The sequence below is a fragment of the Chenopodium quinoa genome, unplaced genomic scaffold (genome assembly GCF_001683475.1).
Source record: "Chenopodium quinoa cultivar QQ74 unplaced genomic scaffold, ASM168347v1, whole genome shotgun sequence".
NCBI lineage: Eukaryota > Viridiplantae > Streptophyta > Magnoliopsida > Caryophyllales > Amaranthaceae > Chenopodium > Chenopodium quinoa.
This window is the reverse complement of record NW_018742577.1, coordinates 3,589,606-3,607,549: the sequence shown is the minus strand read 5'-3', so window position 1 is coordinate 3,607,549 and position 17,944 is coordinate 3,589,606. Positions and strand designations below refer to the sequence as shown.

At 32.3% G+C, this 17,944-nt stretch overlaps 3 protein-coding genes across 4 annotated transcripts; all 3 read right to left on the bottom strand.

The window, feature by feature from the left end:
* Positions 1–345: 345 nt before the first annotated feature.
* On the bottom strand, positions 346–9,624 carry LOC110721015. Of its 2 annotated transcripts, XR_002511386.1 has the most exons (11): positions 9,476–9,624; positions 7,566–7,790; positions 7,344–7,466; positions 7,200–7,243; positions 6,962–7,078; positions 6,680–6,772; positions 6,451–6,554; positions 6,190–6,356; positions 5,103–5,224; positions 1,365–1,465; positions 346–974 (listed from the first exon to the last, which is right to left on the bottom strand). XR_002511386.1 is itself a non-coding variant. In XM_021900137.1 (8 exons), the coding sequence occupies exons 3-8, from the start codon at positions 7,434–7,436 to the stop codon at positions 6,214–6,216; spliced, it is 594 nt and encodes a 197-aa protein (XP_021755829.1). In that variant the 5' UTR covers positions 7,437–7,466; positions 7,566–7,790; positions 9,476–9,624; the 3' UTR covers positions 4,966–6,213. The 2 variants fall into 2 exon arrangements, 1 of the variants encoding a protein (XP_021755829.1); XM_021900137.1 differs by lacking the exons at positions 346–974; positions 1,365–1,465 and having other exon boundaries at positions 4,966–6,356.
* A 1,325-nt stretch (positions 9,625–10,949) lies between these two features.
* Positions 10,950–14,633, bottom strand: LOC110721013 (B3 domain-containing protein Os06g0112300-like). Its single transcript, XM_021900136.1, has 3 exons — positions 14,471–14,633; positions 12,145–12,280; positions 10,950–11,715 (listed from the first exon to the last, which is right to left on the bottom strand). Exons 2-3 carry the CDS (start codon positions 12,274–12,276, stop codon positions 11,410–11,412), a joined length of 438 nt encoding a protein of 145 aa, XP_021755828.1. The 5' UTR covers positions 12,277–12,280; positions 14,471–14,633; the 3' UTR covers positions 10,950–11,409.
* On the bottom strand, positions 13,940–17,628 carry LOC110720795. Its single transcript, XM_021899833.1, has 4 exons — positions 17,345–17,628; positions 17,206–17,262; positions 16,967–17,117; positions 13,940–14,085 (listed from the first exon to the last, which is right to left on the bottom strand). Exons 1-4 carry the CDS (start codon positions 17,483–17,485, stop codon positions 13,940–13,942), a joined length of 495 nt encoding a protein of 164 aa, XP_021755525.1. The 5' UTR covers positions 17,486–17,628.
* Between the last annotated feature and the right edge of the window lie 316 nt (positions 17,629–17,944).

The following is a 17,944-nucleotide window of genomic DNA, read 5'->3' as shown; positions in this document are numbered from 1 at the left end:
TGTGGAGATGAACCATCGTCCTAAAAGACGAGTAAGATTGGCATGGCTTTCTTAATTGTGAGCACTCACAGTTGACGGATGGAAGTCATAATTATTGCCTAGAGATTAATTATTTTTGAGTGAACAACTATTTTTCGTTGGTATTTGTTGAGTAATGGTTTCGATTTTTATAGGCTTAGCAAGGAGATGAACTTGGTTCAAGATCACATTAAAGGAACAAATCAAGGAATCAAATTGATTTCGGAAAAAAAGGAAGGTGTCAAATTGTCAATCAAGACAGTAATTGATTTGTAACGACTAGGTGATCTCGCTAATATCAGCAAGTTAAATATTACAGTATGTATTTAAATGAGAGAACAAAAAGATAGATCCTACAAAAGAACACAAACTCACCAAACAAAGGCCTTAATCTATCTCTTCCCACCTCACCACCCTCTTTTGAGACAACCCACCATGATCACCACTCTTACCCATCCATACCCACCACTGTATGAACAAGATACCATCTTAACTTATGACAACTCGTAAACAAAGGGTGTAACAGAGGGTAAGAACAAGATACCAACCACTGTATGACAACTCGTAAACAACTAGACGATTCATAGCATTCCGATGATAACAACTCATAAACAGGTGAAGTTCTACAACCATCTTAACTTAAAAGGTACTTCAGACTTGCAGTCTCATGCAATAGATACAAGTCATCTCTACAATAGATACAAGACTAAGTTGCAACGATAGACATTAACATATCGGATGCCAGCTGAAACAGCTACTTAATTAAGTATTAGAGGGACAACGATAATAACTAAGGAATTAAGCTGAATAAGGTTTTTTTTTACTCATTAGTGAAATGGAAGCAACCTACTGTTGATGCAATGCCGCAATATATGCATCTTCTTTCACCACACTAATCAACCAGTGCACGGTTAACACTCCATATGAACAGCAGAAGCAGACCCCGTAGTGGAAGCCTGGCCAGGATACAATAACAAAATTAGGGATCAATATAGTTCAAATTCCACTTGTATTGACTGATGAAGAAAAGATATCAACAAGATGTTGAAAGAGGTAAGTTTTAAGGCCCTTGCTTAATGCCAGTTACTGGGATTTAGAATTCATAACTCTTAAAAATAAAGACCTTTAATCAAACAGTACCAAACACTTAAGGAATAGTTCTTCCCATCTCTGCCACCACCAAAATATATAGTGCATGATTTGCAAGAGTTTATCCCTATTAATCAGATATGAATTCAACATCGGTGAAGCATCCATTCCTTTACCATCCCCTCTTTTAATTCCTAAATCAGGCTGGAAAATAAGGTATAAGAATACAAATCTGATTCCATGATTTACAGACAAACCTGAATACCGCGCATAGCCATCTCATGCAAGGTCTTGATTTCAGCAGTTTGCTCCATCTGACTGAGTAATAATATTCTGTGTAGATATAAAAAAAAATCACCTGAAAACAAACAGATTTTAAAACACAATGAACTGGTGTAATGGACACTTTTCTCTATGCACCTCTGATGGAAACTGTTATATATATATATATATATATATATATATATATATATATATATATATAGGGTTGAGATCCGGTGAGAAGTATCCATAACGTGAAAAGCGTGAGAAATTCAAATACATTGGTAATACATTGAGGATACATTGATAATACACTGTAGATACATTAAAAATATGTTGCGGATACATTAAAATCCAGTGACACAAAATTATGATTAGCATTGTTAAAATTAATACTTTGTCACGCACACTATGTATTAAATTATATTATGCATAAAAAAAAGGTATTAAATTATAGTATACATTTAAATCTAGTGGAGGTAAAATGGGTGAGATAAAATTATAATATTACGCATAAAATATAAAAAAAAATAAGGTATTAAATTATAGTATACATTTAAATCTAGTGGAGGTAAAATGGGTGAGATAAAATTATCAGTAGTATTACTTAAGTTAATACTAAATCATGCACTCACGCACAAAGCCATCTAAACCATTACTGCCCAAATCATAATTTTAGCAACCACCTAAGTAAATTTAGGTACATAAGATAGTATAATTTGAGCTATGTTCTATTTTTTAAAAGTTACAGGTGCTCTGTTTTCATAGTGCTTAAGTTGAGTGATTCTTGTCAAATAAAATTACAAGAAATTGTACTCAGAACTTTATCTTCACAATGGGATGACATAAAGTAAACAAATTTAGAGACAAGTCTTGAAAAGTCAATTTAAAGAGTACAATATTTCGTTTAGCAATAGGATAGTCATAGTGTTAAAACAGGGGTTAAGTTGCCGATTTGTTAACAGCTCTAGATACATTAAAAGAACATAATAGATACATCCAAAGTAGAATACAAATACATTGAAATCACCTTATAGATACATTAGTTTCTTTTCCTATAAAAATGGACCTAGATAAATCAATTGCGTTTTTTTCTCCCAAAAACAATTGAATGAATATGAATTATAAATTCTCCATGTTTAAAATTTTATCCTTCATAATGGTAAAAACATCATTCAAAATTTCCATTAGAACCCGGCCTCACGAAAACCAATTTGTCAGAATAGGAAGTAGTACGTGGTTGTGGAGGCCAAAGAGCGATCAAGTGAGGTGGCAAGGACTTTGTTTTCCAGGTGGTCAAAGTAGAAAGGGTTGAAGTAGTATAGGGGCAATTTGATTGTCGTTGGTTATTAGTGGGATATTAAGAGCAGTTTTTGTTCTTACATGTGCAATGAAAGTTGGTGAAAACCGATAATTCCATTAATGATGTGGGTTGAATAGCAGCCATTGGATTTTCTAGATCTAAGGGTTGTAATTGCTTCTCACACTTCTCACCATAAGAACACTTCTCACATGATCCCAAATATATATATATATATATATATATATATATATATATATATATATATATATATATATATATATATATATATATAAACCAACTCGATTCAAGCCTAGATCCTAACTGGCCCTAACATTTACACATCCAATATAAAATCCGTACTCCTAAGTTGCAAGGAAGCTAAAAAAGAAGTATATTCAAGTACTGACTAATCTTAAACTATTGAAATTGAGCATTAAATAGACCATCAAAGTTTAAAATGAGCCATCAAGCTTAGAGCACATGACTCAAGAAGAAAGGATAAACATACATTTCCTGTTTTCCAAACCATCAAACTATTTAGTCCCATGTATAAGCCACTCCCTCAGGCCTCAAGAAGAAATTCGAGAAGGCAGCTGCATATTATCATGTACATCTATCCCTGCAGTCTTACCTTTATTTACTTTTATTTATGAATATCCCCCAGATTTTCTGTGTTAAACTTGGATATATTTAATAATAAATTTCTTCCTACAATAAGAATGGGAGGTAAAATCGCAATTAAAAAGAATACTGCAGAAGTTCTGATTTATGAAACTACACCTTACAGAAAATAATTATTCAAAGGAGCTTTAGGTGTGCAAATATTCACTATGACAATCTTGGTGGGAAGGAGTGATTACTGTAAAAGCAAACTGCGAGGAGTGGACAGGCAGAATGTCAAAACTGGTTTAGCTTCACCTATAAGGGCTATAACTGGAGAAGAAACAAAATACACAATACACTATAAATCATAATTTTTTTATAATTTGCTACAGACAAAACTTAAGGTGCACACGTTTGACAAAACAACATAAGATACTTTAAAGAACATATGAGCTGAGGTAATGGTAGCGCAAGCCTAGAAGCATAGTGTTCGATAATATTAATATAAAGCATCCTTGCCATCATAAGACCCAATTTCAGGCTCATATAGTACATTGCTGTGATGTTCCATCAGTTGCAACTCAAAACCCCTGGACTAGTTAATTTGTAAAGAAAACTGCCACAACACCATTAAATAACAAGTTCTTATTGCACCTTTGACTCCTTACAAGCGTTACAAATCTTACAATCTCCATTCTAGATATGAGTATAGAATATTCTATGGAGTACTCACATTCTAGAAGAGGAAACCATACAATCTCTTCATTGCAAATTATTCGACCACTTAACTAACTTTTTTCATCTCACATAATTTTTCTTGTTATATTATCGATCTATTATTATTTGTTCATTCAAAATATCAATGCACTATTACTTGTCTGTTTCGAATACCAATGCATTAACTAACTTTTTCCTAAAGTGCATTCATAACATTTAAAGACCTAAGTAATACTTTCACAACAATTAAATCATAAAAAATATAAATAAATAATTCAAAAAAAATCTTAAATTTCAAATTGAGAATAGAGTTTGATGTAATAGCTATTTTGAAAATTTACTAAAGTAGACTTTGAAACTTTTGTTGCTAAAGATAGGTGCAAATGTGCAAGACAACAAAAGTAAGGTCAAAGACAAATTTTCAGAACATGTTAGTCGATGTATAAGTAGTTAAACTAACAAGTAATACATTGATATTTTAAACAAATAAATGATAATATATCAATATTTTGTATCACAAATGATATGAAATGAGAAAAGTTAATTAAGTGGTCAAATAATATAAATAGAGTAAAGAGGCGTATTTTAAGTTTCAAATTCTATGCTAATTGGAAGTTTAGCGAGACATGTTTATTAGGTATTTGTTTGATTTGACTAAAATAAAAGATTAGAAAAAAAAAATCAATTAGTAGAATTTCATAGGAAGTGAGAGAATGCAAAGTTGTTTGGTTGGAGAAACATAGGAGGTTCTACTTTCCATAAAAAGAAAGTTGTTGCTTAACTGGGTCTCCCTAGGTAAGTAAAACTTTCCATAGAAAATCTTCTTCCAATTATCAAACAAACAAGAGTTCATGCTTCCTATAAAATTAAAGTACATGGGAGATACAGCTTCCAAGGCATCTTAGGAAATATATATTTTATAATTAACCAAAGAACTACTTAAACGCACCCTAGGAAGTGGGTACCACATCCAATGGATTCAACAAGTTCATCATGCTATGATAGTAGAATGAATAAAGAAACTGAATGGAGTATATTAACTAAGAAAAGAGTTATAGAAAATAGGGTGCTAGAATAACAAACAAAAAAACTTAAATGAAAAGAAGTTTACCATTGCGATCAACGTCAGCTTGTTTTGAAAATCACAGGCTAAAGGTAACCACATGAACACGCACCAAAACCTTCATATCACATTATAATTGGTGGAGGAGTGATGGATTGATCCTCCAGAAGCTGACACAATAATCCAAGGACTGTTCAGTTAAATTGCCCATCAAAAACAGAACTAAAAGCAAATCTTTCAAGTGCCAAAACAATCGAAAAGTTGTCAACGTTAATGTCACAATGCGTTTAAAAACAGAAGTGTAGATGCAAAATAGATAAATAGCAGCAATTGTAAAGGGAAATAGTGGAATCACCGAATCAGGTTTTAATTGGGTGAAAATATATAGGTTCGTCTCAAAATCAAGTTAGCTATTCTAATTGGACAAATATTTTAATTTTTGAAGTACTTGTCCTTAAAAACCAAATATTAATTGCACAGATACTACAGAAATACTCAGATACTACACAATCATAACAAAACAAATGCAAACGACCCACATAACCTCTCAACCTATACAGTGAAGCTTTCAAGGATTTGGCGTGTCCTTACATCACTATACCAGAAATTGTGCAAACATCATGTTTAGCTACATCAACTTCTACAGTAGCTACATGGTTGTCCTGTATGCCAACACTTGATGTAACATTTAGTGAGTTCTCTACACTTGGCATGCCATTTGTAATCAAATTTTACTCTTGAATTTAAGTATTAAGACATGTAAAACCTAACATTGGGCATACTCCTTTTTTTTTTTTTTTTCTTTTTACAAAATCGACTCTGTTGATGTTGACATAAGGTTCAACTTACTTGGTGATAAGGACTGTAAACATTCTTTTATAAAGTAATGTTTCCACAAGTAACAGTTTGAAAGACCTGCTTTATAGTATACGAGCTGTAAAAAGATCAACCAGTTGATATCCGACATAAAACACAGACGTAGCTATCTCTAAGGGAAAAAAAAGAAAAAAAAAAAAAACAGTACATGCTAATCTCGTATACTGGGGTAGAAATATTGCAAGTTCCCAACACCTAGAATTAGTTTGCATATACAAGTTTTCAGATTTGAGAAGCATTTAGAGTAGATAAAACTAACCAAGTGACATATTACATCACACATTCAAATCTGTGTGTCTTCCCTGAATCCCTCCAAAACCAGGTACTGAAGTGCTATAGAGTATCTAGCACTCCTTTTTCCTATGCTCTTTCCTTGCACATGCACACTATGTTTAAGAAGAAATGAGCCAGATCCATCACCTTCACCTTTGACCAAAAACAAGAATTATTACATCAAACTCATTCACTGCATTTCTCTCTCTCTCTATCTCCCGGCCTAAAATTCAATGAACCCACCTACCTTGGACTGTGAAAATAGACGAAATCCATCTTTTGTAGATAAATTGTCTAGGAAAGTCTCCATGATACGTATCAGAGAGCAAAAGCTGGCAAGCTGTTGTTTTACTGGTGACAGAATTCCAAAAACAGAGGGACTAATGTCATATAGGTGGTAAATCAGTACTTGCAAAGGCAAGCAAAGGAATTTGCAAATAAATTTATTTAGTTGTAAAAGGACTCTTAAAACTCACCTGGCATGGATGATTGCACTATGACAAAGGGCTAAAACTCGGACCATGGCTAAGTCCCTTCCACGAGGATTATTATACTTCATTTGACACTTGCTTTATCCAGTATAAAGGAAATTTTAGTATTATGCAATTCATGAATAACATGTAATTTTCATCAGGCAGCCAAAGTTAAGGCATCGTAAGGCCATTCTTTCTAAAATGTGTAATCAAATGAAGGATGCAAGCTCTGACTTTCAACAAGAGTAAATTAAGTTAGAGAAAGAGAGAGGGAGAAAATTATACCTTTCAAGAAAGAAGTCACCAAAATCATCAATAATAACAGCAATGGGCAAAGGATGAAGATGATGGAAGGCAGCAAAAAATTTCTTGATGCCTTCATCATCATAATCATCTATATACCTGGGAACAGGGAACCGCAAAAGCCACAGACTTTAAAAATTAAAAAAGAAAATTATGGAAAAAGAAATGCAAGTCAACCAATGCAAAACTATCATTAGTAATTGAAGCAGTAGTAACTAACTTGATATGAATTCGCTGAAAGATATGTGAAGAAGCATCAACTCCCTGGAATTGGATAGACACTTTTACTACTCCGTAATCAATTATATAAATCAGCAAGTCAGCATGTGTAGGAGAACAGGGGTTTGAGGGGAAGAGAAGAGACCTGAGAGAGGAAAGGAGGTTTGGTTTCAAAATGGCGACGATTGCAGATAAAGACAATGTATCCCTGTGACGTGGACTGACAGTGAGCTGCCATGTTCAAAGCAAACTGAAATAGAAGTGATGTCTTCCCACCGACAAAAAAAAAAACATTTTTCTTAAAATTTGTTGACTTCTAGATACATACTTAGGAACTTGCATTACTTAAGACTAAGAGAATGAGTACCAGGATGGAGGGCCAGTGAGCAGCGTAATTGGATCAGATGTAGAGCAACAGCCTTCTTGAGGTTGTACAGCAACAGTGGTAACAGAGTTGGTGCTACCGCCATCAAAGAATCGCTCTACCATATTTCTTTCACAAAACCAACTTGCAGTAGCTCACTCCACTTACTGGGGAATCTTCACTCTCTTTTTCTTCTCTATTGTCTTTAAGTAAGACTAAGACAGCATTCTACATTCGACCAAAAACAAGATTAATAGTAAGTTCAAGTCAGCCTATGAGCCAAATTATGAGAAAACGCACTATAGACAAATTGATGCTAAACTTGATCATCCACCTATATGTCCCAAAACCTGAGATAATACATCACGACCCATATATATTGCTAATCTTGGTCATCAACCAATGAGCCAACCAATAGTAACCATGCAGCACTGTTTAATTCATGCCATACAATAAAAAACAAAAGTAATCAGAAATTTCAAAGTCTGCCAAGAAAAGAAAAAAGATCGTACGAGTAATCATTAATTTCTAAACATCTCTTTTATTACTAATCAACAACAAAATAAGTAAATCCTACGCCAAAAGGCCTTGCTTCTAATTTAAAGAGACTCTTAACAGATCACTTAAGATAACTCAATATCTTACCAACAAGTTCAACAAAAATCAATAATCTATTGCATCCTCACCCCAAACTGACTCATTCTTGTAATTTCCTTAGAATTGAAAACAATACACAAGTACATTTTCACATCTAAAATGAAATTAAACTTTCAGAATAATCTCAAGTCAAGGATTGTCAAAAATTTACTCCTAAAGTCCTAAATCCAATAGATAAAACTTGAGGGGTATCTAGAGTTCTAGACCATCAATCATATACAATCATATCAAATATTTTTATAAACAACATATGCATTCTTTTTAGAAAAAGAACCAACTTTAGCAATCACACTATACAATTGAAAAAGAAGAAAAAACAAAACTCAAAACATATACAGCACTTCACCAAAATATATAAAAAGGGGATATCAACAAGGGACTGGTAATAATGGATTAACAAAGTGATTAATTAGACTCGTGGACAGCTACATTGATGATCTTATTATTAGACTAACCCACAGAACATTTAAAAATAGGTCACCAAACTGAACCAAATAAGTAAACATATCATCAAGGATAAACTTTATACACTGTCCAATAGTTCAATGACTTCAATCTATAACTACTCACCTCAATGCTGTAGTAGCTTAATTAGTTCCAAAAGCAGCAGCTTCCCCTTTTTTCATTATAAAAATTGCATTCAAATTTAATCCCAATTCTTTGCTTAACAATAAGTCCATAACTTTTAATGAGTTTGGACGAAAACAGAACAGAACTTATAATCTCAGTAAAGCACAGGCAATTACTTGTCCATACATTAATTCTATAGGAGCGAATTATACAATTCTTGCTACATCCACTAAGATCTTCATCTTCAAGGTTTCACCATTAAGCCATTAATATCGATTATCGAAACCTCGCTCTTCATTCTTTACTCACTATACTAGCACTTGGAATAGACTATATTTGCTAGAATGTTAAAAATTGATAAGTAATTCAAAAATCTCTTCATCTCAAATTCTCAATCTCCAAAACTCCTATTATCCTATAACCCTCCCATTGCTCGAAGCATTCAAATTAGGCTCAATCATCAAAATTAGGCTCCATAAATAACATAAAATTCTTCTCGCTTAAGAATATCAACAAAATTGCTCGTTATAATCTTTCATAACTTCAGTAATTATAACCAATAGTTCAATAATCCACATTAGATGAATCCTAAATTGACTATACTGGCAATTAAACTAACGATAAACCCTAGACTATGAAATTAATTGATATTCGACGAAATAAAATAAAAAATAAAAAGATCGTACCTCAGAAGCTGCTTCAGTGGAGGGGAGAGAAAGCTCAGAAGCCGCTTCAGTGGAGGTGAGAGAGGGGAAGAGTGTACAGTGCCGTGCAGTGCAAAGTGAAAAGGTTCCAAAAAGAGAAAAGGGAAAATTAAGTAGGAAAATAGATGACACGTGTATGTACAGATGTAAACATTGACTTGATCCGATAATTTTACCCGAAATTGAGTTGGAATGAATTGGTTTGACCCGTAAACCGTAGATCCAAACCCTTCATTTAACCAACCATTTTAGAGTAATCGAAACTATAAACCGGATCCAAACCCTTCATTTAACCCCTTCACTCTAACTCTTGAATTGTTAAAGGGAGAGAAGTAATACGAATTACGGAGTACAAAAAGTAGTAAACTCAATGAAATATAATGGCTACCCAACTATTGTAGTTGGGTAAAAAGTAGTAAACTCTTACGAAAGTAAAAGGCGTTTAAATTTGCAATATGTAATGCTAAGGGCTATATATAAGTATTAAATGCACTCTTGAAAATTGTATAATATTAGAAATTCATGACAAAAACACGCGCAAATTAGTGTAATTAATGTTTATATTATTATGATTCCCTAAATTTATACGATTTTCTAGTGTAAATTTAATGCTTATATGTAGCCCTAACGACTATGTATAGCATTTTCCTTAATAAGAAATACAGGGGAAAAAAAAATGTATTCCACACAAAACAAAGCCTTGTCACATTATCACCTAAATTTGATTTTATAACTCTTCTCCCCTGGCTCCTTGCACTGGCTTGCAGCCTTGCTCTCATTTATTAATGTGGTACAAGTTCTTTTGTAAACTAAGTTGATTGTTGATTTAAGAACATTTTTTTAAAAAATTATTAATCCCTATGTAAACTATTGTGTTCTTTACTTATCAATGGACATTGCCAAGACAATAATTAAATCTTTACATAGTCAATCATACAATATTAGTTTAATTTATATTTCCTTCGTTCTCTTTTAAATACAATACTTTGACTTTTACACTATTTATAATTTCATATACTTTACATTGACTAGCTTTGTTGATTTATGGTTAAGAAAAAATATAATCATGTGGAATCTTGTTAAATCCGTCTTGCTTTTATAGTTTATTAATAATATCAAAATTTTAAATTTTTTCCATATTAGTAATAAAAGATATTTATTATTGAAATAACACATTAGTAAGCTTGAAATGAGAAGTCGTATTGCATTTAAAAGAAATCAGAGGAAGTACCATAAAATTACGCTTTTGAATATTGCTTTGTTTAAACTTGTTTTAACCGATGACAAATTGATAACAATGACCATTCTTAGCTTGTTTACTAGCTATGAAAATAATAACTATTTATCCTTTTTTTTAATTAAAACTTGGGATAATTTCAACTGAATGACCCATACATATTATAATTAGCCTATGAGGATCAATTCATCAAATTGCCAATAATAATTGAAAATACAATAAAAAAAATTAACACCAAATTACCTTGAGTAGTGTTCACTGCCACTAATTTGCTCAACACTTTTCTAGAGAGCAGCTAACAACATTAGTATGCTTAAATATATTTTACAACAATGAGCTCCAAGCCTCCAACACAATAATCAACTAATTTTGATAATAACACTCCCTTCATTTGGAAAACCTTAATCTCTACATAATCCAATATACATAACAGTACATCAACTCCATATTACAAATTTGCAGTACTACACTACTACTATGTATCTTCGGGCCAAGCTAAGGTCACTGACTCGTAGCAAGCTATGTCGCAGACCGGTGGTGCCAACGTGCTTTACCTCAATGAACTGGATGCTCCAATTCAGCCTATAATACAGTACTTGAATACTTTCTTAAACAAAAGCCAAATCTTTCTAAGCTAAGAAATTTAAGTCAAGACCTTAAAGAAGCTTGATCATAATCTTCACTCAACAACTATGGGGTTATCACTTGTACCGTCATTTCCTAGTAAAATAGAAGGAAAGTCACCTCGAAGAACTTGAACCTTGAGCTTCAAAGCCTCATCACTAAGTGTCATGAGTTCAAAAATACAAACATCTCCAACCTTGAGCTTGTTGTCAACAGCAAATTCTTTCCACGAGCTTAATTCAAATCTTTTATGGGTTGGATGTCTGCCGAAATAAGTTGTTTCCCAACTCTTTTTGCCACGAGTGAGGGTAACTGGGGCTGTTTTATGGGGCAATATATGAGTAATTTCTGCAGGAATTGTCTGAAGTCATCAATCAATCAGAAATTATAGTCAGCGACTCAGTGTGTCATCCTTGTAAGGATTGTATGCAAGCTAACTATGTATACGTTGTTTGACAACAAGAGATTTCATTTGGACTCGATAGGGAAAGCCCGCAAATAGCTGATGAAGTAATTTTAAGAGCTTTAACAATGAGAGTGTGACAAAAAGTGAGAGGTCAATAAGCAGGTGTTGTAGTGTTGTGTGTATCATCAATGCTACCTCAAAAAGTCACAATGACAGCAAAAATCATAAAAGTTCATTTATGCACCAAATTTCTATGAGCCATCTAGTGAATGAATCTAACCTCAATCATGAAGATAAGAATGAAACTATAAATCGCTATATTGTTCTTTAAATCCACAACTCCATACATTAATGAAACGTAAGAGAGTAAGAAGAAAATCCTACCAATTGATATGGACTACTGACGTGTGATTTGTAAAGAGTTACATGAAACATGGGATTGCCCGAAAGTGGCTCAATTTCTTCATCCTCTTCGGTATCTATAGATACAGGATCAAGTTGCTGCTCCTCGTTCATATCTCTTCATAATACAAAAAGTTCCATACATATCAAGAATCAAAACATTCATATAAGAGATACCTATTATATCAGAGCAATACTAAACATTAGCAGAGTAGCTGCTGGAATACTAAAGTATAAGAGATCACTTCTTACTCAAGGAAAGATTAACAAAATAACAAAAGCAAAGTTGTTTAAAGTCACTAGTTTGCACTTTGTAGTATTGAAATGAAGCAAATAAATCACAAACGCCTCTTTCTTCCTACACGTAGTTTAAGTCACTCTTAAATCCAGACTCTCTAGAGTCACGCTCCCTCTAATAAACAATCAATTTGACCCATTCTGACAAATTACACATTAAGTTGAGCTTGGGAAAATGATCATCAATTTTGTCGACCAATTCAAGAGTTAGAGCGAAGGGGTGTGTTGACCCTTTTGGTTTTGATGGACAAATTGACAAACTCGACTAATGAACGTTTTGAGTCTTTGGTGAATAAAGGGTTCAAGCAAAGTTCGTTCCGGAGTAGGAACTTGGATGCGGAGTAGCATTCTCTAAAAATCCTCATGCAAATCTCACGTTCTAGTTTTAATTGTGATCACTCAATAATATAAAGTCGGAAAGGAACTCAATGACTTATGTTATCAAAAAGACTACTGGAATAAAAGTTAGTTTTTAAAAGATAATTCTTTTAAGGAAAAAGATAATTTATAAATGTTTTATCTAGTCCTCTATTTTCGAATAAAGATAATTATCTAAGATAATTATTTAGTTGTTTTAAAATAAATAAATAATTTATCTTTTCAAATAAAATCCTTTTTAAAATAAAATCTTTTTAAACAAACTTTTGATAAAGTCAACAAGCAGTTTCATTGTTGCAAAAATCTCTGATTATACGGTTTTATCAGAACTAATATTTAGCAAGTTATTGAGATAGTGGATTAATGAGAAAGGCTAGGAAACCTCCTTCATGATCACCATCTGTCAAGATAACTCCACAAGTTGTTAGTGGGGTGTTGGCATGTGGACGTGATTATAGTGGAGGTTAATGACTAAGCCTTCTCTATAAATACTCATGCAAACTATCTCAGAAAAACATAACTCTTGAGCATAAAAATTCCAGTAGCAATCTAATAACATAAAAAGAGTTATTTTCCTTCATATATTCTTGAGTGTAATAGGTATTTGTAATTACAGATTGTATTCAAGCACTTTGCGGTTTGGGATTGTGAGTTTGTGTAAGGTGAGGTTAAGGAAGCTTCGCTGCTGAAGTCTTCTGTGAGAGTTGGGAACAAGTTCCTAATTTGCGGAACTTGTTAACGGGTTTGAATCTTCACTTGTAAAGAGTTTGATTACATAGTGGAAATTTGGAAAAGCCTATATCTTCTCTCGTCATTATTTCATTTAGTTAAATTCCGCAAAAGTTTTTAGATTTCACCTCAAATACAATTCACCCCCCTCTTATATCAGGGTGCAATTAAGATAAAACACGTACTCAAATCAACAATTCGAACTACAACCAATTCTAGGGGGGAAAATTACATGAAATCTAGTAGTACAAGATTAAAACTATGCTTAATGTGAGTCCATAATTTGAAAGCATCTCAAATCATTATCATAGCTAACTTGCAAGAAAAGATCGTTCTCAATTGGAGTAACCAATTTATCATCCAATCGCGCATTTTATATTACAACTTGCTCTTCACATAAACCATCACAATATATGTCACTAACTTGCAAGAAAAGATCATTTTCAATTGGAGTAACCAATTTATCATTCAATAGTATTTGATTGCCCACTACTATTGCAACTTGTTCTTTCTTCCACACTTTTAATAGCCAAAGACAGGATCAAAGATCAATACTTAGTCTTTGAAGCATGTAGACTAGCTAAATATTAATTTATCACAATTAGCAAAACCAAATTACGAATTACAACAAATTGATCTAATATCACTTTCAAAAAGGGAAATATTGTACATTATTACCACTCTCAAACCCCTTTTAAGAATTATTGTTTTTTACTTTACAAAAATTCTCATTTGTCTGTGCAATCAAACAAAATTCTCTTTAATTTAACTATAAACAGCAAGAATAATTTAAGAATGTTGTACTTGTTAGAATCAGATCAAACAAAAACTGCATAAATGTAACAAAGATACATTCAAATTTGATTGACAATAATTTAAAAGGTAAAAAGAAAATTGAACTAACCCTTGAAAAGGAGGAAGAAGAATCAAAGTAGTGGGGTTGTATGCCAACGCCGTAAAAGAGAGCCTGTGGTCGGAGGTTCTGTGGTTGAGTCCGGTGAGAAGGGAATGTTTTGAGCTCCGTATTTGTTGAATTGAATTCTTTGGTGTCTAATAATGTAATGATATTGACCGTCAAACGGACGCACTACAACTCTACAAGTCTACAAGAATTCAATGACTTTAATGTATTGTCAATTTTACTTCGTAGTCCGCATTTGGCAAACTTTTTCGAATAAGTATTGACGCATAGTCCCTATATATTTTACTTGCAAATAGAATGATATAGGTTAGGTCCCGTGTCATGCACAGTTATTGTTAATAACTATTTTTAAAATTAATAATGAATTTTTCTAAAATATTATACGGAGTAATGAATTTATTATAAAAGAGTCTATAATGCATCTAATTATTATAATAGAGTTTATTAGATAGATAGCTATTTTTAAAATGCATTTGACAATATGTGTTGTTCATATATTTATCATCAATAAATTGATACAGTTTTCTTGTTGTTAACCAAATGAATTTTCTTAAAACGTTGTACATTGCACTCTGTAGTCCAAATGAATGTCACTAATTATGTAAAGAACTTGATTTTTTTCCTTAAATTAATAGTTGTTAATATTTATTTGTAGAAGGGTACATCAAATCTTTTATATCAACTACTTTTTTAATATTTGAAATTCATATTACTTTATTAGTGGGTTTTAACAAATAACTAAATAAAAAAAATATTGTTGTAATAGGTAGTCATAACATTCTGGCACACATTCTAGCACAATTATGTTAAAAATCCGATGTAATATTTATTTCTTTTTACTTAATTTTATATTTTTCTCAAAAAAAAATATATAGTTGTCCATGTATCTATTATGGAAAGACCTATCAAATCTTTTATTTATGTATTATTTTGCTATCTTTTTCATTTATGTATAAGATTTGTCAAATATTTTATTTATGTATTATTTTGCTATCTTTATATTTATGTATAAGATTTGTTTTCTAAAGATTATTTTAAAAAAAAATTAAAATAAGGGACACACCATAAAATGACACGTGTCATTGCTGGTGTGTCTTTTAGTATATAGTTATTGATTTTTATAAATAATGAAAATTTAAGAAAAATCGGTGGTAGAAAATATGATGACAAAATGTACCACTACATGTATAATAGTACACAAAAATTGTACTATTGTACCGTTAAAAGAGAAAAAATGTACCACCGAATCCCCGATTGCCCTCCTATTTTTTTTTTCTTTAAAGTTACTGATTTTTACTGACCTATTTTTTTTTACTGAATATTACTTCCTCCGTTTCTATTTAGTTGATACGTTCAATTTAGGCACGCATATTAAGGATAGGAGAGAGAATGATTAAGCAGGTGGAGTACACTAAAAAAGCAAGGTATAAAACTTACCCAAAAAGAAAACGTGTAAACCAAAAATAAACTTCCTAAATTGAAATACGTGTAAAAAAACGGAGGTAAGTATTTTTTAAGGTATCGGGACTAAGTAGGGTTTGTAGGAGGGGAAGATAATGAAATATTTGTCGAATGTGATTAATGAGAGAGAAGTAATCAAATAATAGTTTATTCTTACCAAATAAAAGTGTTGCAATTATTTTAAAATAGACGTAAAAAAATGTTTTAATTATTATAAAATGTAAGAAAAACTTAAAAAATATATCGAAATTATTCCGATAAATTCCGATAAGGGTAATAGCATACAACTATATACGTAGGGAAAAAAAGAGTTCCAGAAAGAGAAACATGTACAAATATGATATTAGCAATTTATATTTTTATTTACAGACTCCATTATAAATACATACTGACAAAAAAAAAGTTGATAAAAGCGAGAGAATGTAGGAATAAGACATAGGTATGTGTCTTGATATTATTATCAGCACATAGCTAATATAATTACTTTAGCTAATAATAATCAACTAGCTCTAATAACAAGAACATTGACCTGTTTTTGAATTCAATAATCACATTTTAATTCGAAATACGTACTTCCTCGGTTCTTATTTGTTTGTCCCATAGCAAAAATCGAGTACAAACTTTAAAATCTTTGACCATAAATTCTCATTAATTTATAATGATAATGTAGTCAAGGGGATCTTGTTTGATTCTTCCCATTATATACATTATTAATATTAAATTTTTATAATTTTTACGCATATGAAAATAGAGATATTTACGTCTTAAAACACGTGTTGAAGATCATAAATAGTCCAATGGAGCAAATAAATAGGGATGGAGGGAGTAATACATATTTTAGTGCTCCCTAAAAGCATCGAAATTATTCTGCAAACTAAATTTAATGAACTAATAAGAAATAAACAAGATTGAACCTATAATAGTTTTCTTAATCAACAACTATAGGATTATAGCTTGTAACTCCTCCTCCTCCTCCTCCTCCTCCTCCTCCTCCTTCTTCTTCTCCTTCTTCTTTGCATTCTTTATCTTCTTCTTCGCCGCTTTTGAGTAGAGCAGCCGAAAAGTCACCTCGAAGAACTTGAACCTTTAACCTCATTGGATATTTCGACATGAGCTCGAAAGTACAAATATCTCCTACCTTAAGTTTGTTGTCAACAACAAATTGTTTCTATCTATCTATTATCGAACCTTTTATGTACTACATTTTTACCGATGTAGTTCATCCTCCAACTCTTAGTACCATGAGTGAGGATCACCGGGACTTCGATGTCAGGAAGGATTCGAGCACCTTCAGCCGGTATTGTCTGATATTGCTGTAATCAAAGAAACTTCTCAATAACGTAATAAAATGGACCATTATTGCATTATTTATCTACCTATATTCTAGTAAATTGAAAGTGATAAAAAAAAAAAAAAAAACCATACCAATAGATAGCGAGGACAAACATGCGTCTTAGTAAGAATAATATGGAAGAATGGTGCTCCTGTCTTCGGTTCGATATCAATATCCTCACAAGTATTCACTCTTGGTTTCATTTCTCTATAACACAAGGTGGAATTGGTCACGGCACACGAACGTGCTGCACTGCTGCCTTGGCCTTAGTCACCTCACTTAGCCGCTCAAGAACTTGTGTGTACTCGTATTGTTAGTACTACGAGTAGTATTTGTTTTGCCTACTAGTAACCCCTTTTATATAGAAGCTAGAGTGAAAGGAGATTGCAACCCCAAGTGCAAGCTAAGCTAATTGAGCTTCTAGTACATCGAGCTACAAAGTAACTATGTGCAATAAATTTGGGAGCATAGATGTCGAGTTGTGATTGGTCACACGGAGGAGTATAATGGCGTATGTAAGATAAGGTACTGTAGTTAGAATCTTGTAAGGTAAGAAAATGTAGTAATACTATACACATTCACTAAAAAAGAAGTGGATCGATTCTCATTACTCGTTTTTGTGGCTCTCTAAACACCTAAAAACTTTAGGTAATATGACAGAA

What these genes read in the sequence shown, in the direction of transcription:
- LOC110721015 (XM_021900137.1), bottom strand. Translation starts at nt 7,436, where the DNA reads ATGGCAGCTCACTGTCAGTCCACGTCACAGGGATACATTGTCTTTATC. An exon ending in AACCTCCTTTCCTCTCTCAG is followed by an intron (nt 7,244 to 7,343) that starts GTCTCTTCTCTT and finishes ATCCAATTCCAG; the next exon opens with GGAGTTGATGCTTCTTCACA. An exon ending in AGTGCAATCATCCATGCCAG is followed by an intron (nt 6,555 to 6,679) that starts GTGAGTTTTAAG and finishes TTCTGTCACCAG; the next exon opens with TAAAACAACAGCTTGCCAGC.
- LOC110721013 (XM_021900136.1), bottom strand. Translation starts at nt 12,276, where the DNA reads ATGAACGAGGAGCAGCAACTTGATCCTGTATCTATAGATACCGAAGAG. An exon ending in TCAGTAGTCCATATCAATTG is followed by an intron (nt 11,716 to 12,144) that starts GTAGGATTTTCT and finishes TGATGACTTCAG; the next exon opens with ACAATTCCTGCAGAAATTAC.
- LOC110720795 (XM_021899833.1), bottom strand. Translation starts at nt 17,485, where the DNA reads ATGAAACCAAGAGTGAATACTTGTGAGGATATTGATATCGAACCGAAG. An exon ending in TTTTTTTTTTTTTATCACTT is followed by an intron (nt 17,263 to 17,344) that starts TCAATTTACTAG and finishes CTTTGATTACAG; the next exon opens with CAATATCAGACAATACCGGC. An exon ending in CGAAGAAGAAGATAAAGAAT is followed by an intron (nt 14,086 to 16,966) that starts GCAAAGAAGAAG and finishes GGCTATTAAAAG; the next exon opens with TGTGGAAGAAAGAACAAGTT.